Below are 24,849 nucleotides of genomic sequence, written 5' to 3'. Positions count from 1 at the left end.
AGGGCAGAATTTTTTTTCCTGTTTTGCTTATCGTTATAGGCTGGGTGTCCAGGAAAGAACTTAGAGGACCCAAGCAATGTTCAAATGTTTATATGACTGACTGACAGAATAAATGAGTGAATGATTGATGGGACAGATTCAGCAGAAAACCTGAGTATCTAAAACACAAGGTGTCTGTCTGGCAAGGGGCAGAAGTCATGCCAAAAAGGAGGCAGAAAAAGATGAAGGTATCGAGAGACTTCAAAGATAAGTAGCTTGGCCAGATGGAAAGAACATAGACTTTAGTCAGAAACACTGCTATCTGACTTTGATAAAGTTCCTTAGTTTGCACCTGTGAAATAGGACCTTATACTCATTTGGTTGTTGTGAAAATTAACTGAACTATACATATAAATACACACACACAGAGCCTTACGTGTCATAAGCATCCAGTCAATGTTTGACCTTTCTCCTATCTCCTTACATTATAGTTTGGTCTAGTTATTGCTATACCTATGAAAAACTGATCACAAATTTCTAAGAAAAAATGCACTGGACAAAATTATTTTACTGTAATTTTTTCAAAGATAAATCATCTTAGAAGAAGGGCAAGGGGAAGATGTCAGACGTCATAACCACGAGGAGATGTGCATGTGTAACCCGTACTGCAGGTGGGGACCCCAGAGGTTACTCAGAGGTGAGTTTTGTACAGAACAGAATCTTACATATTTCAGCGATGGGGCAAAGAAGTATTCCCAGAGCACAGGCCAACTCCTCTCTTACAGGTTTTGTTATCCTTTCTATTGATGAGACAAGCACACACCATAGTAAATTCTGTCCTAGAGCCATTTGGCTAAATGTGTGGATGTCTAGGGCCAAAAATACATTCATTGATTTTGGGATTAGACTCTATTAATATACTTTCCAAACAGATATTTCTGTTCACCTTGAAGCGCTGGGGCTCATGTGCTGCTGGATGGTTGGGAACACTGGTCTTCCTATACAACAAAAATACGCTCCTCGGGATCATTAGGGCCGCAGATGGGATGGCTGCCCACCACAGCCCGTTCCTGGTGAGCTGACACTACTGGCGATGTTGAGCTGACTTTTCTAGAGCAGACTGCTGGATCCACAAGGCTCACTCAGGGCCTCCCTGGCAGAGGGAGAAGTGTCCCCACAGCAAAAGAGATGTGTACTGAGAAATAGAAAAATGAGCCATGGGGTTAGAGCAGCAAGAATAAATAGTCTGCTGCCAGGATCCTAAAGATTCTTTAATTTAACAAGGAGCACAAGCTTTTCTCGCTTCCACCAAAATTCATGGTTCCTGTATCTGGTAGCAACACAATTAGCTGTCATTCAAATAGTCATTGACTTGGAATTCTTAGTTTACCTACTTATACGGCATCATCAGCCACGTGGGATTTTGTCAGTATCTTCAGTTGTTGTGTTTTGCTTTTGTTTGGGGCTCTGCTTCTATGTGTGAATATGTGTGATAGACCAATACAAAGATGAATCCACTTGCCCTGAGTGTGTTTTTCCCCTTGGCATTTTATGTCATTGCAATTATCAAAGTTCCCATATTTTAAAGTATTGCACTTCCTAATTTGGTTAGTCAACTTACTTGGCTGCTATCGGCCAAAGCCAGATAAAGGGCAGTGGGATTAACAGGCAGGAAACAGAGCTAAGGGACGTGGGAATTCACCATAGCAGCTTGGCTACAATTAGGTGTCTGGGGAGAAGGTGTTTGTTCTGAGGTAGGGGAGACAGAAGGGGTAACAGGAAACCAAAGAATGGAAAAAGGGAGCCTCTCCAGCAAGTGAAAGGAGGAGGAGTAGACAGACACAAACACAAGGTAGCAATGCCAGCAAATTCCTGGTGGGCACCTGAAGGCAGACTTCCCGGTAGGGGGGCGCTTGGCCTTGGGGGAGGTGCAGATGGTAATTAGGACCTGGGGCAGTTGTTTAAAAAGGACAAATCTCCTCCAGCACTGCTATCAGGTGGGAAAATTTACACAAACACAAGATCTAAGGCAAAGATGGAGGGAGGCATGGTGGACTGGATGGATTGACGCATGGGCAGAGGGGCAGGCAGGTGGATGAACAGACAGACGGACAATTAGATGATTGTTTATGGGAATACAGTAGCAATTTTTAGGAACATTAGAGAGGTCCCCTGACCAAAATTATGTTCTCTGTAGGACTTTAGGAATGCCAACATTAGAAATTCATTCCTTTCGAGTATTTCGCTGTGGGGTGCTTGGATCTCTGGATCAAAATGAGCTTGTTTAGGGGCGCCTGGGTGGCACAGTCGTTAGGCGTCTGCCTTTGGCTCAGGGCGTGATCCCAGCATTCTGGGATCGAGCCCCACATCGGGCTCTTCCGCTGGGAGCCTGCTTCTTCCTCTCCCACTCCCCCTGCTTGAGTTCCCTCTTTCGCTGGCTGTCTCTGTCAAATAAATAAATAAAATCTTTAAAAAAAAAATGAGCTTGTTTAGAAACTAGTTGGGGTGGGGCATAGGAATCTATGGCTTAAGAAGCTCTCCACATGAGTTTTATATACACCAGTGTTTGAAATGCCTGAACTAAGGCATCATCCCTTGTCTGGTGTAAAGTCCACACTGGATTAATCAGAGCCTTCCTTTTTTTTTTTTTTTAAAGATTATATTTATTTATTTGAAAGAGAGAGAGAGAGAGAAGCAGGCTAGCTGCTGAGCAGGAAGCCTGATGCAGGGCTCGATCCCAGGACCTGGGATCATGACCTGCGCTGAAGGCAGATGCTTAACTGACTAAGCCACCCAGATGTCCCTAATCCGATTCTTCCTAACAGACACTGGTGGAAAGTCAGACAGCAGAAGAATATGGCAAGAACTATTTGGTGGTGGAGAGAGAGGTCTTTCCTCTCTCCAAGTGCCAGTGTAGGGTCCTAGGCAGGAAGAGCCCCTGGAAGTGTTCTGAGGGCTGTTAGGGTAGCAGAGAGAAGAGTCAAACCACAGGTCGTGCCCCTCAGACCTTCGGAACTACCAGTCATGTATTTTTTAAGGTTCAAGTAAAATGTCGACTCCTTCAACAATTTGTGCCACTTGCATCACCTAAACCCAGAGGGAAGTCACCTATACTTCTGAATTCCTCTTTAGAATGTTGTCTATACATACTGATGGACTTCATTTATTCATTCATTTAACAAATACTTATTGAGCACTTACTGTGTGCCAGACACGGTTCTAGCCATTGAGGCAGAACAGTAAAAAAAAAAAGAGAGAGACAAAAATTTCTGCCCTTGTGAGGCTTAGATTCTAATAGGAAAAACAATAAGAAAGGTAAAATGTGTATGATACAGATAAATACCAAGGAGGAAATGCAGCGGGAAACAGTAATACTAAGTATATAGTTTTATTTTTGCTTATATTTATACAGATTTTATTTATTTATTCGAGAGAGAGAGAAAGAGTACGGGTAAGGCAGAGCAGAGGGAGAAGCAGAGTCCCCGCTGAGCGTGGAGCCTGATGTAGGGCCGGATGTGGGACGCCAAGACCCTGGGATCATGATTAATTCAGTAAAGTCGCAGGATACATAATCAATGTACAGAAATCTGTTGCAATTCTACACACCACTAATGAAGCAGCAGAAAGAAAAACCAAGGAATTGATCCCATTTGCAAGTGCACCAAAAACCATAAGATACCTAGGAATAAATCTAACCAGACGTGAAAGATCTGTACTCTGAAAATTATAAAACGCTGAGGAAAGAAATCGAAGATGGCACAGAGAAATGGAAAGACATTCCATGCTCGTGGATTGGAAGAACAAATATTGTGAAATGTCTATAGTACCCCAAGCAATCTACACATTTAATTCAACCCCTATCAAAATACGGCCAGCACCCTTCCCAGGTCATTTAAGCAGAGGCAACAGCAGGATCAGAAGCGCTGAGGCAAGAGCCGGCCGGCGTGTTGAAGGGGTGCACCAAGGCGGCCTCTGTGGCTGGAGGAGAGTAAGCAAGGAAAGGAGATGTAGGAGATGAGGTCAGATGGCTATAGGAAGACTCTACCACACGCGCCTTGAAAAGATTTTGTAGATACTACAAAGGTTTCATCTTTTACAAGATGGAAAACTAGTGAAGGATTTTGAGTAGATGGGTTCCCTGATCACTCTTTGACAACATCACCGGCTATTTCATTGATGATAATTTATAGGTGGCAAGTTTGGCAGAAGGGAGATTGGTTTTAGAAAGCCACTGCAACAGTCCAAGGGAAAAACATTGGTGGCTTGGACCGGTGAGGCAGCACAGGAAGCAATGAGAAGTGACCCATTCTGGATACTTTTTTAAGGTGGGGCAAACACTGGGTTTGAAAGAAAAAGAGAAGCGAAGTAGAATTCCAAGGTTTGGGGCCTGAGCAACTGGAAAAAGGCTGTTGCCATTTACTGCAGTAGGGAAGGCTGTTTGGGCAGCAGCTCTGGGGAATAGGGGATTGAGGGATCACCAGCTTACAGCCCTGAGACTAGGTGAACTCATCAAGGTGTTGAGTCTCGAAGTGTAAGGACAGGGCTCTGGGGAACCGCACTCACAGGCAGGGTGACCAGCTATTCTGGTTTGCCCAAGGCTGAGGATTCCGGGATGTGGGACCTTCAGTAAAGCTCTGAGAATACTGAAACCATTGGTCCACTATTCAGAGGTGAGGGAGATGAATGAGAAACCCATGAGAAAGAATAGCAGAGCCTGGGAGACACATTGCCCTGGAGCCAAGTAAGGAAGAAGCTTCAAGGAAAAGACAGCCTTCAACTCTGTCAGATGCTGCTGATGGGGCAAGTGACAGGAAGAGGGAGGAGCTGACCCCCGGACATACAACAGAGAAGTCACAAGGAACTCTGACAAGGGCAGTTTTAGGGCAAGGTGCCTGGGACAGAAAGCTGGACTCTGGTGATTCAAGAGAGTCTTAGGCGGCCCAGGCTGCTCTAACAAAATACCGTAGTCTGTGTGGCATAAGTGACAGAAATTAATTTCTCACAGTTCTGGAAGCTGCTAAGTCCAAGATCATAGTGCTGACAGATTCGGTTCCTGGTGAGGACGCTCCACCTGGCTTCTCATTCTGTGCCCACTTACCTCGGTGTGTGTGTGCAGAGACCGAGAGAGACTGGGATCCCTTTGTCTAAGGCCATCAGTCCTATCAGGTTAGGACCTCACCCTTACGATTTCCTATAACCTTAATTACTTCCTAAAAGACCTTATCTCCAAATACAATCACATTCAGCGTTAGGGCATCAACATATTGGGGGGGGGTACAATTTAGACCATAGCAAACAGAAAAAATAGAAAGAGAAAAATAAAAACAACACTTTGAGGGAGTTTTCCTGGGCAGAAAAGGGGTGGGAGAGTGGTAGTTAAAAGGACATAAAGGAAAGGAAGGCTGTTTGTTTGTTTGTTTTAAGATGGGTAGAAGGAAAAAAAAACATGTTTGTGTGCTGATGAGAATGATCTAGATAAGAGAGAAGAAGGGTCTTTGAATAGTTGAAAGGAAGTGGGACCTAAACAAGGAGCACAGTTCATTCATTGAAGCAGGAGCTGAGACAAAATTTAAGGACAGAGATGCACATAGGTCTACAGACATAGCGTGCGGACTCCTCAAAATTCTCTTCTGATAATTTCTGTTTTCTTGGTTAAATGGAAAGGAAAGGTCATGAGCTAGAGTGAGGACGGGAGCAGCTGTTGGCAGTTTGAGGGCTGAGGGAAAGTAGGAGGGTCATCTAGGAGAGTAGGAAAGTCCTGTAGAAAGGAAATATAATTGCCAGGAAGCATTCAGGACTCGCTTCGACTTGAGCACTCCTTCAGAATGGAAGTCAAACACTCACACCTTAGCACAATCCAGCATGGTTATCCCAGGAGGGCTGACACACAAGGCTAAGGGTTAGCGGACTTGAGGACTGACTAGTCAGTCAGGGTTTCACCATTCACTTACGTGTGTCACTTCATCTCTCTGAACCTTCTCAATTTTATCTGTGAAACTGGGATATTGTGTCTGCCCTGCCTTCCTCAGAAGAGTCATGAGATGGAACCTGAGGAACATCTTCTAAACTGTTAAGTGTTAAACACATCAGAGATTCCTAGAAGACTAAAGCAGGTCAAACTTCAATTGGAATAGCACGAGGAAACGTCCGCAGGTCCAACTGAGGTCTTGCCAGGAAGGATGGCCTAAGGGCACTTAGGAGAACAGGTCGCAGGTGACCTACAGGAAAACGACGTTGAACAGGACACACTCGGCCAACGACTACTAGTTGCTGTGGTCTAGGGCTGGTTGAAGCTGGTTAGCTGAGGACATGGCACTCTGCAGACACCCAGGATCCAGGCTGCCCCTGGTCCATACACACTTTTTGTGGTGAGTGAGAAATGGGCTCCCCCTTGCCTGGGAGCCTCAGTCAGTTAAGCCGCTGACTCTGGATTTCAGCTTAGGTCATGATCTCGGGGCCCCAAGTCAGGCTCTGCTCTGAGCTGAGCTCAGAGTCTGCTTGTCCCTCCCCCTCTGCTCCTCCCCACCCCCAACTCGTTCTCTCTCATGTGCTGGCTCTCTCTCTCAGATACATAAATAAAATCTTAAAAAAAAAAAATAGGTGCCCCTTTCTCAAGACCCTTTACTCCCACATATCAGAACACTGTCCTGATATACTTAGCTTGTTAGTATAAGATATTTGCTTGACGTAAACCTGAAAACTTGTAACAAATATGAAAATCTACTGTGTTATTGTGTAAAAGGCACCCGCTGGTGTTGTGTAGTGCACAACACACAGCAGTTGTACACACAGCTGACCCTTAACACTTACCAAACCCTTCACTGACCACCACCTCACAATTATTTCCTTATGTCTATATTTAAAGTAATATCAGAATATAATGTTAAGTTTTCAAGATCAAAATTGAACATTATCGGCCTTTGTACTTTAGGCTCTACTCGCGGCAAGCCCGGATTAGAAGAGGTCTTTGACTTCCAGGACTTCCAGGAAGGATTTTACATATGCATTCGGCAGGTGGGAATCCAAGGGTACAAATATATTATGTGCACTGTACAAGCAACCATTTCGAGAACAAACAAGTTAGATTCTCATTTCACTGGGGTCCATTTTTCTAGCCAAATGCTACAGACTAGAAGCTGAATTTAAGGAGAGAGAGAATCACAAAAGATCTCTTAACAAGGTCAAATCCAGTTTTCCTTTCTCACACAGACCCTGTCTATGTATTTCTTGGATAATTGCCACCTTGTGAAATAATCACTAATAATAGCTACCTTTTAGTGGAGTCCCAGCCTGACACTCAGCTGAGCACTTTAAGTGTATCATTGCATTTAACCCTCTCGACCACCTTAGGAGATCAATATTATTAGCTCACTTTACAGATGAGAAAACTGAGTCTTGAAGAAGTGAGGTAATTTTGCCCAAAGTAAATAGCCAGGTGGTTGAGGAGTTAGGGTTCCAACCCTCTCTCTCTTGGTATCCATGGCCACTTGCTGTCACTCATGGTGTACCAGTCCCCCTTGGTGCTTGATAAAATGATGACCAGGATGGTGTAATGAGCCTTTTGGACACCTTACAAACCATGAAATACTGTATTTCTAAGTTTTAAGAGCTCAGCTTAGCACTAGAAGACATACTGCTGAAGCCAAAAATCATGAGCGGTATTTACCTGTGGGATCTAAGATGTCATTTGGCATCCTGAACATTACGTGTCCCCAGAGCAAGGCAAACCTGGCACCATACTTTGAAAACTAACTCAACCAATAATATAACTTCTGTATACGAGGGTCAGGTAGTATTACCAAAATCTGCAGATCCCGACTTTAGAACTCAGGGAAATGTTTCAGAGCTGAAACAATCAACATCCTTTTGGCCAAGTAATGGAACAACATTTTCCCTACAAAGCCAAAATTCAATACTTTAATTCATTTAAAGCCCAGACCCACCACGCCTGTCATTATCGCCGCATTCTTTTGTGAGACTCCCCCTAGTGGCCCACACGCGTCAGCTTCCTGAGCGAGCACACTTGGAGGAAGTTTGGGGAGTTCCTCAGCAGTTCATTCTCTTTGTCTAATTTGATGGAAACCGGTTTCCTCTATCAAATGTGATGGTGAAATCAGGGGAAGGGTGTGAAATGTCAGCCGAATCACCCCCCCCCCACACACACACACAATGGGACCAGTAGGTGAAGGACCTAGTGATTTTACGAGGATGAGCACTAAAAACCCTTGAAGCTCTGAAATCGCAGGGACTTGACCTCAAGTGTGAGGGCCAACCCCACTGACATCACAGATCCTCCCTGCAGTCACAATGCTACTGAGCCACCCTAGGAAGGTGCCCCTGAAACACAAAGACTTTAGTCAGATTGCAACCAGGTTTCCTCAGAGCTTTGCTTTCTGAAAGACAAAATAAAAAATCTCTGCTCCCTTTCAAAAAAGTCAGATCAACAAAAAATAAAGCCCAGGAAATCAAGCATCATGAGCTCAGGTATTTATCTCATGGATTATTCAAGGTCTCTAAATTCTCATCCTCGACGATCTTACTTATATTTCTTACCACATGTAAACAAGGTAATAAATCCCAAAGGAGATCCTTGGATGGCTTGGGCACGACAGAGCGAGCAATCGTTTCCTATTATTTTATAACAGTTTGATCTAAGTGTCTGCATCTCAACAAAGTTTCCTAAATGTCTGATGGAAGTACCTGGGACGATGAATTCTTCTAGACGACTATGGGTGTGATGGGGGCCTGGTGAAGAATTGATGTAGGGGAAGACAGAGAGGGGAGTATAAAATAAGTTAGAAGCCTCCCTTAACGTTCACCATATGTACAGAAACTGTTCTTACTTTTAAAAAATAATAATAATAACCACCAAGGCAAAAATTCACTTGCCTTAGTTCCTGATCTGATTCAGCATTCTGGTTGCCTAGATACAGATGTAAACAAAAGTGCCTCCCTGACTGCAGAGGAACAGCTGACGGAAACTGATGGCCCCCTTCCTGGCCCAGTCAATGACCAAGAAAAGAAAGCAAGTACTTTTAGACATTAATAGTAAAAATAGAATATTTTGTTCAGCTTCTTTAAAGCTTAGCGTTGTTCAGAGAGTTCTAAGGAGTCCTAGAAGAGTTGCTTTTCTTTTCACTCTACCTACATTTCTTGTTTGCTCTGCTTTGACAAAGTGACTGATGACCACACAATCCGAAAAGAGAAAGGGTCTCAATACGTGAATACGTTCACTGGACTGACTTTTAATATGCAGGGTTAAATATGAACAAACATTTGATAATTATTTTTTATAAAGATTCAAAAGAAACTCTGATAAATTCAAGATAAAGACTTTAGCTTTAACATGAAAAAGAGAATAGCTATATAAGTTTCTTTTATTGGTACTTGTCGTTAATGAAAAAAAAATTCAAAGAAGCAGTATTTTAGATCTCACCAGGGGACACAGCCTCTGGTGATGGTAAGAGCACTGGAAAGCCAGCCCAGGGTCAAGTACTGGTTTTTGGAAGCTGTTGGCTGTAGCACCCACTGGCTGTGTGACTTCCAGCAATTACTTAACCTGTTTCCTCTTCTATGAAATGGGCTAATTAGGCCTATCATCCAAAGATGTGAGGTTTGAACGAAGCACTAAGCTAAAGGGTTTAGCAAGTAAGAGAGATTCAGCCAGTCACTATGATATGATTATTATTATCATCTATACGATCTTCGGTAAGTCTGTTACTTCTCTAATCCTCAGATTCCTCGCCTCTAAAAATAATCATCTTAAATTCTTTCTGCAATAGGGTAGGATTTCAGTAAAGATGGTGATTCCCAGCTTATAGGACATCATATATGTGAAAGTATTTTATAGGCCTTAGTTAAACCATAAAGGAACACAGCATTTTAAAGTATTGTTATAAAACAGGTGAAAACTGATACATGTAAAAAGTCCAGGGAATAGCCACCAAGTTGTTTGTGAGAATCGTTATATAATTATATTCTAGCTTATAGGAATAGAGGTGAAACAGAGCTGCCTCCTAAATGCAATTGGCAAAGATATGAAAATTTACTTACTAGCTTAGATACATCAGAAATTGCATAGAAGAGGAAACAAATAGGCCACAATGTTAACAGCTTTTGCTTTCTATAGGTAGTACAATTATAATGAGAATTTCTCTTTTCTGTATCTTTTACTTTTCTATATTTTTCCAAATTTCCTCTGTTATCAGGTTTAACATTTGTTACTTTAAAAGTATATGAGTTGTAGCTGTGTTTTTAAGATGATGTTATTTATGGTCTTCAAAATAAGACTTGAAAATAACATAAAAGTAAAAGATACATATCCCACTGTTTCACTTGAGAAGGGGGAAGGAGACAATCATGCAGTAATTTAGTGTCCTTGGACACAATATTCACATAGTCGTGCATTCCACAAAAGGGAATGAAAGGGCTCCTAGGTGCCAAACATGGAAGGCCAGGGGGCAGCCAGGTGCTGAGGGGATACCACAGACAGACCAGTGCAGGGTCACCGTGGAGAGGTGAGAAGAGGAGCAGGCATTGAGTAGGCCAGGAGCCCAGGGTCCAGCTCTGTTCCAGCTCGAAACTAGAGTCCAAACACAAAGCAGGGCAGAAGGCCAGTCGTGTTCTGTAGGGAGTTAGGATGGTTTCCATAACATGGACCCCTGGGTACCCAGTGGATCAGTGTATCCATCCTCTAGGGGAAGACCTGGCTTTGGAGCCTCAGACGCCACTCAGCAAGGGGGAGAGAGGGCCTAAAGCATGATCGGGGTGGTCACTGGCTCCACTTTGAGCAGCCTTGAGCCTGTGCTGGTCACCCACCGCCAAGTGGGCGGGATCAGGAGAGCCTGACTATTGTCAGGGGGTCTTTATTAGTTTCCTTGATAATAGACTCATTTTTTTTGTATGTTTTATTGGAGGAGAGAGCGTTCCAGTTTAGTCTCTTAGGTGCTAAATTAAGAAGTAAGATGTGGTAGTTTTGCAAAAGAAATGATTTCTATTTGTGGATCTTATCTACTCTGCTCACCACGATCGTGTGCAATAACATAAACTAAGAAAAATATCCCAGGAAACTATTTTGTTTAAGTTTGAAACTGAGGCAGAATACCACTCACACGCTCCCGATTGAATCCAGTTCAGTGATGGGCTATTAAAATGAGCATAAGTCGGTGTCCTGTTTTTTATCTTAAAAATAAAGAACATTAGAGTTCAAAACAGTTTTAGCATATGTCAAACAGTGAGTGCATTTGGCAGTCTCTTTCCTCCTAGAAATGCTGCAAAATTGTGAACTTTCGTACAAGGGGAACTTTCTAGTAGTACCACATTATTGAATTAGTTAAGTGTTCATATGGCCACGTAGGTTAAATACTAGTAAGTCATGTACAAAACTGTGCTCTGCTTTCATTTCTCATTGACTGTAATAATCTGACATCCAGGTTTCTTAGAAAACAAAATCACCTGGCTAGACTAGATTTCTAGTTGTGCGCTTTGTTTCTGAAAACTGGTTGATTCCCCTCAGAAATGAGCATGTTGGAGTAAATTCACTCTGTGAGAACCTCTTTAGTAACTCATCCAATAATCATTGGCTATTTCACTCCAAATTTTTCTAAGAACAATCCATGGCTTTGACTTGTCCAATAAGTTTTTCCTGACTGTGATACCAATCTATGAAATGAAGCTCTCCAGCGTCTTTCTAGAACTTGATTTTGGTTTAGGTCTCCAGAAATACAGATGGAGCATGTGGAAGTTTAACTGGGCTGACGGTCTATAGCATATATTTTGTTTCAAATTAAAATATTTATGTAAAAATAAGATGGGTACGACCTATAAAGTAGCTGATGATACATTTTAAACCCATGACCTTTGTTTTAGGTAAGATTATCTCCTGCCACAATGTCAACCAAGAATTCTACAGATCTAGTTCAGTATGTCGACAAGTAAGTCTGTACATTGCAACCGGCTTTAACTATTTACTGTATTTAATGATTCAGCTAAAGATTAAAGTGCCTGACTGAGATCTTTGAGTTCATCTAAACTGGTTCTCTGCTTTCGGAAGAGACTGCATAAGCAACTTCAGAAGATGACCTTCTCTAGGCTATTCCTTTCTCTTTGACAGAACGAGCCATTTGATAGCCTCCTCTTGACGTAACTTCCATAAGTTCCTACAGATTATGAATCATACAACACAGGCAATGAATGACATAAGAAAAGATCAGATAGAGTTAACTATGACTTTCAAAATACATCAAGTAAATCTTTTAGCATTTTGTTATACAAACTCAGAAATGTTTAAGTATATTAAATGAATCATCAGAAAATTGTGTTTCTGCTGTTTATAGTGCCACACCTGGAGCTAATCCAGGGAAGGTCTGCAGAAGAGAGACAACTCTGGGGGCTTGACAATATGACACATTATTGATACATGGGCAATGTCCAAAAGACCCTTTAATTCCAGTTGGTAAAGGTAGGATCACAGAGGCAAGGCATAGTCTATTGAGTTTTCTATTTTCTATGTCGAAGGAGGATATGGTCTGAGGCAACAATTAATGCTTTTAGAGCACTTGGGATTTCATCTCTGTATGACCTCAGTCAGTCCCATAATGTCTTTTGGCTTTGGTTCTTTCATTTGCCAAACGGAGAGGTTAGATTAGAAGCTCTCTTGGACTCACTGTAGCTTTGAGATAATTCTGAACCTGGGGTGCCTGGGTGGCTCAGTCAGTTAAGCGTCTTCCTTTGGCTCAGGTCCTGATCCCGGAGGAGTCCCAGGACTGAGACTTGCATTGGGCTCCCTGCTCAGTGGAGAGTCTGCTTCTCCCTCTGCCCCTCAGCCCGCTCACGCTCTCTCTCTCTCAAAAAAAAATAAATAAAATTTTTAAAAAATAAAATAAAATAAAATAATTCTGATCCTAAAATATACATTATGACCACAGAAGAAAAATTATCAAACAAATGAAATGAGTCAATGAGAAGAGAAAAATTTAAATGAAAAAAATTTTTTCATTTTTTAATATTACCTTTAACAATAAAGATGATAAAAATTTTAAACTCACAGATTTGTATTACAATCTGTGAGGTGCGGCCAGCCTGGACTCACAGCGTCTTAGCCCTGCCTGGTAGGCACCACCGTCAACCTCAATGCAGTCTCTTATTCCTGTCTAGCATCTTCTAGATTCCATCTCTACCCCCCTGCCTGTGATGGGCGAGACTCTGGCTGTGGGTGGACACAGCTGCAGGAATTGGGCATGACCCACAGCACCCCCGGATGTCAGTCAGGGCAGGGGCTGCCCAGATGAAGTTCAGCGCCTCCCCCCACCCAGGAGGCCCTCTGGATTCTTGCCACAGGTAGGAGCTTCTGCTCAAGGGAGAGAACTGTGCTGAGGTCAGACTGAGGCCAGACTCAGTTCTCCAGAGCAGAGAGGGAGCCCCTCCAGCCTCTGGGCCTCAGAGAGGACCCTAAGAATTCCTCGGAGAGATGTGAGCCAAGCAGAGGAAAGGTAACTCGTGGTTACATAATATATCCTGAGAAAACACAAGGTGACAGGAAGAGCTACTAACTGGTCTAAGCAAAGTTGCTGTGATATAGGAAAGAGTCAAAGAAGCAGGTTAAAACATTTCCCAGCCGAGTTACTGCCAATCTCCAAGGCTCAGTCTCCATCCAAATTGAGAAAAAATTTACCTATGTAGTTGTGGGGATGAGAGGAAATAATTTTTACGAAAGTGACATGTCGATTATAAGCATTATATGGAAATCAGGTCATGTAATAATAAGTTCCTTACATTTGACCCGGGTTAGGAACTTCCCTTTGTGTTAGTTACCTAGGGCTGCCATAACACAGTCTCATAAACTGGGTAGCTTAAAACAACAGATATTTATTGCCCTACAACTGGAGGTCAGAAGTCTGAAATCAAAGTGTCAGTAGGGTTGGTTTCGTCTGAGGACTCTGAGGGAGAATCTGTTTCATTCCTCTCTCTCTGCTTCTGGTGACAGCTGGCAATCTCTGGTGTTCCTTGGCTTCTAGATGCATCCCTTCCATCTCTACCACCATATTTACATGGTATTCTCCTTGGGTCTCCATCTTCACAAGGCCATCTTCTTATAGGGGTGTCAATCATATTGGATTATGGGCCCACCCTACCCTGCCATCCCAACTAATTACATCTGCAATGACCTTATTTCCAAATAGTTACATTTTGAGGTACTAGGAGTTAGGATTTCAACATATCTTTTTGTGGGGACACAATTCAGCCCATAATTCCATTAATAATTACTAATAATCATCATAAGAACATTCGTATATGACACTTATGGACATCACAAAGCACCCCAAGTACATTAGGTAAATCGATATCCTTCAACTGATTGGGTCAGGCAGGAGCCCTGATCTCCACAGGATACAAGGAGCTCTCTTCTGGACAACCTAAGAAAGGCTGGAGATAGTAAGTGGCAGAGACAGCACTTGAACCCCAGTCTCCAGACTCCAAATGCAGTGTTCTTTATCCTGGAGACTCCTACAAACAACACGTACACCCCGAAAATAGCCAGGCAACATGGAAGAGTGTCACAAAAGCACGACAAAGTGTGATAAGAACTCCAAATACCAACAAAACAATTTGCTGCTGCAGTTTGCATACGCTTTGCCTGTAAGTGTAACCCACCATGTCTTCCTCCTCCATCACACAGACTCTGGAGCCCCTGAATGCCTCCCGCAAGAAAGCCAGTCACCGCAAGTGCATCATGCATTCTGTAATTTTATCGAAAATTTTACTAACGTGAGGTGTTTGCCTCATACAGTATATAACTTTTTGCTAGAAACTATCCACAACCAGTCTCCTTCTCCCGTCTCTTCTCAGCTATGTCCCTATTTAGAGTCCTGCCCTTTCCAGGCTCTTCCATGCAGACCTCGAGCTGGTGCAACCCTACCGGCTTTGGTCGGCCTCTTCCCAGACTGTACTCATGAAACTGGAGTTGCCTCCCTTAGGCCCCTAGAGCATTCAGTATCATGTAAAACTCAGCCACGGAGGCTTCTCTAGCTGCCCAAATCCATCTGCCAGGGTGGTCAGAAACAAGCATGGAGAAACGACAGAAAACATTTTCAATCCCATTGTTCCGCACTCACTTACAGGTTATTTTTGTGAGGCATCCAAATGTTCCCTAAAATTTCACTTCATATGTATATTTTTCACAGGACTCTTGGCACTGAGAATGGAACTAGTCATAATAGATGTCACAAAAATGAAAATTTTCTTCAGTTCTGCTCCTCATTGTTCTAGAAAAGGCCTTCAGCTCTCAGATTTTTGCGTCTTGAGTATTACAGGTTGCCAGAACGGTTATCAGAATCTCCTCAGTCAATTTGGGGCTCTGTTCCCAAGAACAGAACAGGCAGAGAAGTGAGAGGCGCTCTGTGCCGCTGCACCTGCCAGCAACAGCACAGCTGGTGCGAGTCACACGGAATCGCAGAGAACGAGAACTCCGAGTCTGTGGAAAATCTGTTCAGAGCCCGTTGTCGGCTCCATAATCAATGATTTCTCTAAAGCCTAAATAGCTCTCTGAAAAGGCCCCTGGGAATTCTTCCTCCTGTGGTTAGTAACTCCATCTGGACTAGTCTGGAATATTCAGTCATTTCAATATTCACAGTTAAATTTAGGTATAAGGCCCACTGATAAAATATTACTAATAAAACAGTGGGCTTGCTCTTTGTTTTTAACTTACTGAAAGAATCAGAGTGGCCACCTCTTGTTGTTCAGTTTTTAGCCATTTGGATGGTCTGATGCTTTGAACAATGGCATCAGGGAGCTCTCTTCGAAGACTGAGAATGTTCGTATGTGTGTTTTTCTTGTGGTTGATTTAGAAAGCTCAATTGCACAACGATCTTCTCTCGTTATGGTAATGAAGTGGAAAAACATACAAGCTCTCTGTTTATCTTGCAGGAATCATGTAAATCGAACTAAACAGAGCATTATCTGGTGCTTCATTAAACATCGTTAATAAATAATAATCAAACTCCCAAGCTATAGTAACCCTTAAGCATGAAAAGATAACTCAAAAAGGAATGCTCTCCATTTAAGTGTAAAGTAACTTCAGAAAATGAACTTTAAAAGCTAAAGGCAACCACAGAGTCCAGCATTTCTGTAAGTCAGTTACTGCCCCCCGGGTTGCACGAATAGGCACTAGCTCAGCAGTGCGTGCTGCCCTCCCTAGAGGCTTCCTTCCGCGTGACAAATAGCAACGTCACCGAAGCCCATCATTGGGCAGGACCACAGACCGGCATCTGAGCAGAGCTGGCAGCCCGCTTCTGCTCTCTGCCAGCTTCGGTCTGATTCCTCATGCTCTCTCTGGATACAATGCTGGCACCAGCCAATAGCACCCCCGAAGAGTGAGTGAACGTGGGCTCCTCATGACCCTGCAGCTCTGTGGCACTGGTTTCACACCCTCCCCCCCGCCACCGTGCCTCCCACATGAACCACACAGAGCTTCACCACCATGCAGCCAAGTAGGCCTGGTAGCCCCATTGAAGGATGAATTAATGAAACCCTTGGTTGGTAAATGGTGGAACCCGTATTCTACCCTCTATCTTGCCCAGCCCCTGGTCAAATTGCTTCTGACTATCCACGTAACCTGATCGCTCATATTCTCTATTTCACACATTAGCACTTCATTATATTCCGCCTTATATCGTTCACTAATTCACGTGACTAGCGTTAAATAAATCAATGATGCCCAATATTTAGAAGGCATTTAGAAACACCTAAGTGCTTATTTAAAATATGTATTCTTGCAGTGTCCCTCCCAACCCTCAAGATTGCGATCAAACAAATCTATGGTAGAGCCAAGGAATCTGTGTGTGTAACGACTTCCCTCCACCCCCATGGTACTAGTTCAAGTTTCTTTATGAGAAACACTGAATTAGACCAAGTTCCTTGAGGGACAGACTATTATATACTAAGCATGGACTAGAGTAGACATTTAGTAAATACTGACATTTTTATTTCAACTATAATTTGTATTGGTAGATTATTAGATATAGATACAGTGCTTTCAGCTACACATAACACAAACTCCAACTAAAATGGTTGATTAGCTCACATTTTTAAAAATCTAGAGTTTGGTTAATTTTGAGGCTTAACATTATCAAGCAGGTGTTTTCTATCCTTCCTCCTTGTCATCCTATTCTCCCTCATGATCACAAGATGGCTTCAGCAGCTCCAGACATCACACACAGACATGACAACATCCAGCAAACGAGTGGGAAGTTTCTTCTTATGTATCTCTTCTTGAAAGCAAAGAAACCTTACCCAGAAACCCCACAAGATGTTTCCCCTTTCACCTGACTGGCCAGAATTCTTTCATATGCTCCTACTTTATCCAATTGCATCTCAACCCAGACGAAGGAGACCACCGTGATTACCGTGCCCCGCTGAAGGATATGGGGGATGGGAGGATGAACCAAATCAGGCAGAAGCCATGCGGGTTGGGGAGGCGGCTATGAAGAGTTAACCAACAATGTCTGCCACACTGGGAACACCTAAGAGTACACAAATACTCAGTTTTGAGAGGAGTGCAGCATCCTTCACAAGTGTCTGTGTGGGATGGAAGACTAAGGGCCAAACACTCTCTCACTGGCACGTTCAGGCTGCAGATTGTGGAGAGGCCAGAAAGAAGTGCTTACTCAAGGAAGGTAACAAGTAAATGTGCAGTCTGCCACTAGGCTATGTGTCACCATCAGCAGGGACTGACATCCTCTTCCCTTCTGCCTGTGATTCATACAGCCAATCCAGGGGAGTACCATCAGCATGCTGGGGATTTAGAGGAATGGATTATATATATATATATATATATATATATATATATATATATATATATATATATATATATATATCCATTTGTAATTTTCCAGAAGAACGTTTTTGAGGCAAATGAGTGGTAGAGGGAATCTAATGAAACCCGAAGCAAAGCCTTCTCTGTGCCTCAGACGTGCAGGGAAAGGAAAGAGAAGCCTCACCCAGGCTGAGGCTACTTCACACTGCTGAAGAGAAGAAACTGTAAACCTTGAGGTTCTCCCAATTTGTAGCTTTATGGCCCATTTCCCCCTCAATTTCCAACAACTAATAGGTCTTAAGGGAATAAACAGTCCAGCTAGAAAAAAACAGTCAGCCAGCCAATATTTATTGACTACCTACTACATGTCAGGCTCTCTTCTCAGTGCTGGAGATACTGTGGAGGACAAGTTAGGCAAAGCCCCCGCCCACAGGAAGCTTTCACTCTACTGAGGGAGGGCGGAAAACACACACAAGCAAGTAAGATAATTTTAGACAATGACTGGGGAGAAGATGAAATGGGGTATTATGATAGAAAGTGACTGAGGGGAAGATTGTCTGAGGAGGGGATGCTGGATATGAGACAAAAGCAATGAGAAGGAGGCGGCCATGCAGTGACTGCAGGGAAGAGCATTCCAAGCAGCAAGAACAGCAAGTGCCTAGGCTCCGGGGGAGGAGCTAGTTTGGCATGTGTGGAGGACAGAAAGAAGATCCATGAGGTTGTATAAGAGTGAATGGATGGAAGAGTGGGAGGAGCTGAGGTTGGAAATGAGAGCAAGGACTTAATTCTCAGAGAATGGATAAGCCATTGGAGGGTCTTAGGCTTTTAGAAGACCACTCCAGCTGCTGTGTGGAGGATGCACTTCTTGTTCGGACACAGAAGTAGAGGAGATAATAGTGGCCAGGACCAAGGAAGGAAGAAAGAACTCAGGAAAGAATGGATACAGAGCCTAGGGACACTTCTACGTGTCTGTGTGTCATTTCCGCTGCCACTCTAATAGATCACATGAGTAGCATTAATCAAAGCACGACCCCTGCCTCTGCTTATTATCTCTTGGAATTACAGGAATATAGGAAAGTTAAGCTTAACATTTGATTTTGGAGTCACATAGATGAGTTTTAAATTTTGGCCCTGACATACCTGAATTGTGTGACCCTTTCTTCTGTCTGGTATATTTCCTCATCCCAGTCTCCCAAATCACTAGTTCATCCTTCAGCTATCTCCTCTGTCATATTTTTCCCATCTTTTTTCTTTATTTTGACTATTATAGTTTTTATGCCTAATATTTCTCCTTGTTTACTTTTATGTTTTCTGGTTTTTTCTTTTCATTCTAACATCTTCCCTTCTTTTATTGTTTTTTTTGTTTAAGATTTTATTTATTTGACAGAGAGAGACAGCCAGCAAGAGAGGGAACACAAGCAGGGGGAGTGGGAGAGGAAGAAGCAGGCTCCCAGCAGAGGAGCCTGATGTGGGACTCGATCCAAGAACTCTGGGATCACGCCCTGAGCCAAAGGCAGACGCTTAACGACTGAGCCACCCAGGCGCCCCCTTTCTTTTATTGTTTACTAGCCTTTTAAAAAATGTCCTGTTTCTTATATCTTACTATTTCTCTTATGTAGAAATCTGTAATCCAGCAGATTATTTGTAGGCTAGTTGGTTTTGTTAAAGACTGTGCTCCTCAAATGTCTTGCTATTTTGGCTGGTGAGTTAATTTCCCTGGAGGTTGTCCGCTCCAGTAAACTCAGGGGCAGGGTATGGATAAGCCCCAGGCACAGTAAAACCACAATCCACCACTGTTCATCCTACGAAACAACTCGCCCTATCAGGTCTTCACCTTTGCTCCTTAGGAAGAAGTAATAGTAGGAGACCAACTGCTTTCCCACCATTGGGGCCTGTGAGTAGGACGATGTAAAAACAAATGCCCAAGGTCAGTTGTTTCCCAAGTTTTTGTTTTGTTTTGTTTTTGGGGTTTTTTTTTTTGGTGTTTTGTTTTGTTTTTTACTGTTTCAGGTTCTTACCAAAGCAGGTCTGAGGTTGGGTTGCCTAGGAAACAGCCTCTGCGACAGAGATTGGTGAACAGAAGGCTCACGTGGAATGCTCTGGGGTCACTGCCTGGAAGGGAAGGAAACAGAATTGGGAAGAAAGAAAAGTATCATGATATGATTCCACAGGGAGCTCTGAAGCTGGGACAGTCCTTCCAAGTTGCTCGGAGATAGAGCAAACGTGCCAGGCCTTCATATCCACACGTTGACCACTCACTGAGTTCAAGCTGCCGCACGAAATGGACATAGCCCCAGGCAAAAGTGGCTCTCTTCACTGAGGCAGTTCCCAGAGAAGCTGTCGGCTGAGGTCTGTCAAGCTGGCAGCACTCCCAACACTTGGGGAAAGAAGTCCCTCCTTCCCGAAAAGGAAGCTGGGGGGGGGGCACATCATGGCACCCACTACACAACCCCACCCTACACACTCACCAGTTTAAAATAGTCCCCACGGCACAAGGGTTTTTCACAGTTTTCTAAGTTTTCTTCCTAGATTCTCCAAGGTGTTAGGAGGAAGAGAGGATAGGAAGCCAGCAGCACACTAGGTCGGCATTTTGGTCAAGTCCATAGTGCGCCCAGGAAATTGCACTCCTGAGGAGCCATGCACCTCATTGCCCTTCTTCAGAGACTAGGTCACAAAAACAAGCCAAGTAAATTCAATAAAGAGAAGGAAAAAAAGACAAAGCAAAAGTAGCTTGTCCTTCCAGAAGCTTATCTGTGAAGGGAAAGAGAAATGTCCTAATGCCAGTAGGGGCTATCAGGATCTTGCATGTTTCTTTACCCAAATACTAAAAAGCCCCAGCCTGTCTGTTTCTTTTCTAATTTACTGTGTTTACTTTTTCATTGAACTTCTGATTCTTTTATGAATCTCTGCCTTTGAGCTATCATTTCTTCCAGCTTAGAAGGCAACATTCTCTTCCATGTGGATTTCAGACATTAAATTTATATGGATCCAACTTGACTTATTAGAATAGTGGGTAAAGTATGAGATGATTCCTTCTTAGGAAACATGAAAGATGCATAAGGTAAGACCAAGGCAGAAGTCAGCTCCTCTTAGATGAGACGCAAACCAGGAATCTAACCAGGCAGGTGCTTAGAGTCCTCCCAAACTTCCAAACTTCTCACAGGGGAGATAAGACTGGAGTAGAAGTGACGATGCACATTCTGCTTCTGGCTCCTCCAACTCATTCTTGTAACGCCGCTGGTGTTGTTTCCTTTTCCTGACCAGGAGTCATTCTTTTCTTCCTGTGATTCCAAACACCCAGAGAAGTCAGCTAGAAGACAGACTGAACAACCAGGAGCGCACCATTGCTTTCCTCCTTGAACAAGCCTTCCGCATCAAGGAGGACATCTCTGCTTGTCTTCAGGGGACCCACGGCTTTCGAAAAGAGGAGTTGCTTGCCAGGAAGCTACTGGAAAACCACATTCAGACCATCACCAGCATCGTCAAAAAACTCAGCCAAAATATTGAGGTAGTTCTTTGTTTTCCTTATGTTGACATCATCGCTTGACAGTTATCAACCATCAATATCATCTTTCAACTATAGAAATGAATCACTATGGCTTAAGTTTAAATGAATACAACGTGTTGCCCCAGAGAAAAACAGCTCAACTTTTCAACTGCTCATTTATGCCAAAAAGTAGAAGGAAATTCTATTCAAAAAGCATTCAGTGTCTATTCTGTGACAGCAGAGAGAATTGTTTAACACTATGTCAGACATTGTGTTTAGGTGCTCATTTTAACCTAAATCTCCAAGATTCTTTTCATGTAATCATCAAAAAATCAAAGTGAACTTTAAAAAGCTCTTTTATTGGTATTTAGCACAATCTGAATTGACCCCAGTGCCTAAAAAGTCAATGCACTTCTCAAAGTGGTCAAAGGTGTTTCTAGGCATAAGAGCATTAAGAAAGTGACAAGAGGTTAGCGGCTCAGTGCCTTTGAGATAATGACAAAATCAAGTATAGCATTAGTGCTAAAATAAGATACCACGGGGCGCCTGGGTGGCACAGCGGTTAGGCGTCTGCCTTCGGCTCAGGGCGTGATCCCGGCGTTCTGGAATCGAGCCCCACATCAGGCTCTTCCGCTATGAGCCTGCTTCTTCCTTTCCCACTCCCCCTGCTTGTGTTCCCTCTCTCGCTGGCTGTCTCTATCTCTGTCGAATAAATAAATAAAATCTTTAAAAAAAAATAAAATAAAATAAAATAAGATACCAATTTAAAAGTCAAAACTTGTTGGTAATTAAAAAGAAAATAGCATTGTCAGAAACATAAAATGTTTCTAGAATGTTCTATATTTTGATCTGGGTGGTTGTTAAATGGTTGATTATATTTGTCAAAATCCATCCAGATATACCTTTTGATTTGTACCTTTTAATATGTATTAATTATGCCTCAATAAAACACTTAACATTAAGGGGGGGAAATTTTCCAGATCTCTAGAAATCTTGCTAAGAGTTTCTTTTCCTAGAATAATTGATTGTCTTAGATTAGCTCTGAAAAAAGAAAAATCATTTGCCAAAAACTGTAAGATCTCAAAATATTTGCAATCCTGTTAAGGAGTTGGCATATATAGGGAAAATGAGGAGGACTGGTCTGTGTAGCAAACTGAATTAGAAAATATTTTAAAGTCTGTAGATAACATAGTTAAAACATTATAAAGAAGAAACTATTTACCTCTAGTAAATAATTAAGACTATAAAGTGCTAAGCACTTTACAGAGAAATAGATACTACTCAAGTATTTTTTTAAAAACTCGAACTCATTAGCCAGCTCAGCCCTTGCAGGTTGACCAGCAAGATAGGTTTGAGTGTGAGCTGAAGCTTTACTTGGGCCTTTGAAAGGAATGAAAAAAATAGTTTTTAATCAACCATAATTATAACACTTAAGTTGCTTATTCCTTTTCATAACCAAATTATCTGTTTTTCAAGCTGGCAGCTAATTATAAATTTTAAAATTAATTTAAACTTGGAAATAATTTTGTGTATGACATTGCTTTCTTGTGTTTTTTCCTATCAGCTTATAAAAGCAATACTTGTTCATTATAATTGTTGTGAAAACTTAGAAAAAAAATTTAAAACCTGGGGGGAAAAATGCTCATAATTCCATCAGCAAATGGCAATCTCTACAAACAGCCAGAGTAATTTCCCTCAAGTCCTTCCTCATATTCCATTTAGGAGGCTGACACTGCATTCGTAAACACAATCTTTAATATAAAATTGTATCATAAATCCTCACATGTCATTAAAGGTTCTTCGCATGGTGCATACACCATGATTTCCTAAATTATTATCTTAATATTAAAATATCTTTGTGCATAAATATACATCTGTATTTGGCTTATTTCCATAGTATATATTCTTAGAAGTGGAACTCCAGGGTGTGAACACTGTAAAAGCTCTTGATGTGTGTTGTCAAATTGGTTTCCGGAAAGTTTATACTTACTTACACTTCCATTAGCATTATATGAGAATGCTTTTTCACTGTGCCCATGCCAGCATTGAGATTTGTTGTTTTAACTTTGCTAAATTGGTGGTATAGAAATAAGATCTTTCTCTTTTTTTCTCTTTTCTTTTTTTTTTTTTTTAAAGATTTTATTTATTTATTCGACAGAGATAGAGACAGCCAGCGAGAGAGGGAACACAAGCAGGGGGAGTGGGAGAGGAAGAAGCAGGCTCATAGCGGAAGAGCCTGATGTGGGACTCGATCCCAGAACGCCGGGATCACGCCCTGAGCCGAAGGCAGACGCTTAACTGCTTAACCGCTGTGCCACCCAGGCGCCCCTCTCTTTTTTTCACTTTCTAAAAGTGACTGTAACCATTTGCATTTTCTCTGTCAAGCATCTATTAATGTCTTTTGCCAATTTATCTTTTAGAGTTTTAGTGCTTTTTAATTCTTATTGATTTGATGAGATTTTTTATTAATTAAGGATAATAGTTGGTGGTACCTTGGCAAATGTTTAACAACCAACAGTCAAATATTTTCTGAAGGATAAAAACGTGGTTTGTGTTGTTAATACTCTCACTATGATTGATTTCAAACACCAAAACACCAAACTCAAAGATGGGAAAAGATAGGCATAATTGGCTTTCACCAACAGGTGCATGCTGATTGTAGCAGAGAACTGAGATCCTTGGCAATAACGTTTGTCATAAATGTTTTTCCAGTTTGTTGTGTACACCTTCGTTATATTTCCAATGTTTCTATCAAGTTTTACATAAGGTTAAACATTTCAATATTTTGCTTTGAGATTTCTCTCATTATTTTGAAGAATCGAAATGTCTTCATTTAGAACTGAAATAATCACCTGTATTATCTGTTATTTTTATGGCTTAACTTTTTGTTTATATTTTTAATCTACTTTTCTAAAATGTATATTGATGTATGTCATGAGGTAAGGATCTAGATCGATTGTTTTCTGAATAAATAACCAGAGACCCAACACCATTTGTGAAATTCCTCCCCCACTGATTTGTGATTCTCAAGGATAGCGCCTTTCTTTCTCATATTTACCAAGGTCTTCATTACATTACACTGATCTATTTAGGGTTGCATATCTATTTAGCTACACTGATGTATTTATCCTTGTCTCATATAATGTTTTGGTGTTTAGTAGGGCAACTTCCTTTTCATCACAATTATTTACTAAAACAAAGCAAAACGACATCTATTCTATGGTCTGAATGTCCGCGTCTCTCCCCTCTCCCCAGAAATTCATATGCTGGAATCTCATGTCCAGTGTGATAGTATTAGGAGGTGAGGTCTCATGAATAGGACTAGTGCCCTCCTAAAAAAGACCCCACAGGTCTCCCTAGCCCCTTCTACCACGTGAGGACACAGTAGGAAGGAGGGAGTCTGCAAACAGGAAGAGGGCTCTCACCACAACTGGACCAGCTGGACCTGACCTGGACTTTCAGCCTCCAGAAGTGTGAGAAATAAATTTCTGTTCTTTAGCAGCTCCCCAGCCTGCGGTGTTTTGTTAGAGTAACCCGAATGGACTAAGACACCTACACGAATGCAAAAACA

General features: G+C 42.2%; 1 protein-coding gene across 1 annotated transcript in view; it reads left to right on the top strand.

Moving 5' to 3' along the window:
• The first annotated feature begins 11,853 nt into the window (after window positions 1-11,853).
• Window positions 11,854-24,849, top strand: part of FAM81B (family with sequence similarity 81 member B) — a 45,346-nt gene continuing 32,350 nt past the window's right edge. The window contains exons 1-2 of the mRNA XM_087861971.1: window positions 11,854-11,912; window positions 21,056-21,299. Of these exons, the coding sequence (XP_087718097.1) occupies window positions 11,869-11,912; window positions 21,056-21,299 (288 nt within the window). The 5' untranslated portion in view covers window positions 11,854-11,868. The remainder of the gene's footprint in view (window positions 11,913-21,055; window positions 21,300-24,849) is intronic.

Source organism: Ursus americanus, chromosome 5 (assembly GCF_024610735.1).
Source record: "Ursus americanus isolate L20-20 chromosome 5, mUrsAme1.1.p, whole genome shotgun sequence".
NCBI lineage: Eukaryota > Metazoa > Chordata > Mammalia > Carnivora > Ursidae > Ursus > Ursus americanus.
Note: the sequence above shows the minus strand (reverse complement) of the source record. Positions and strands in the feature narration are given on the sequence as shown.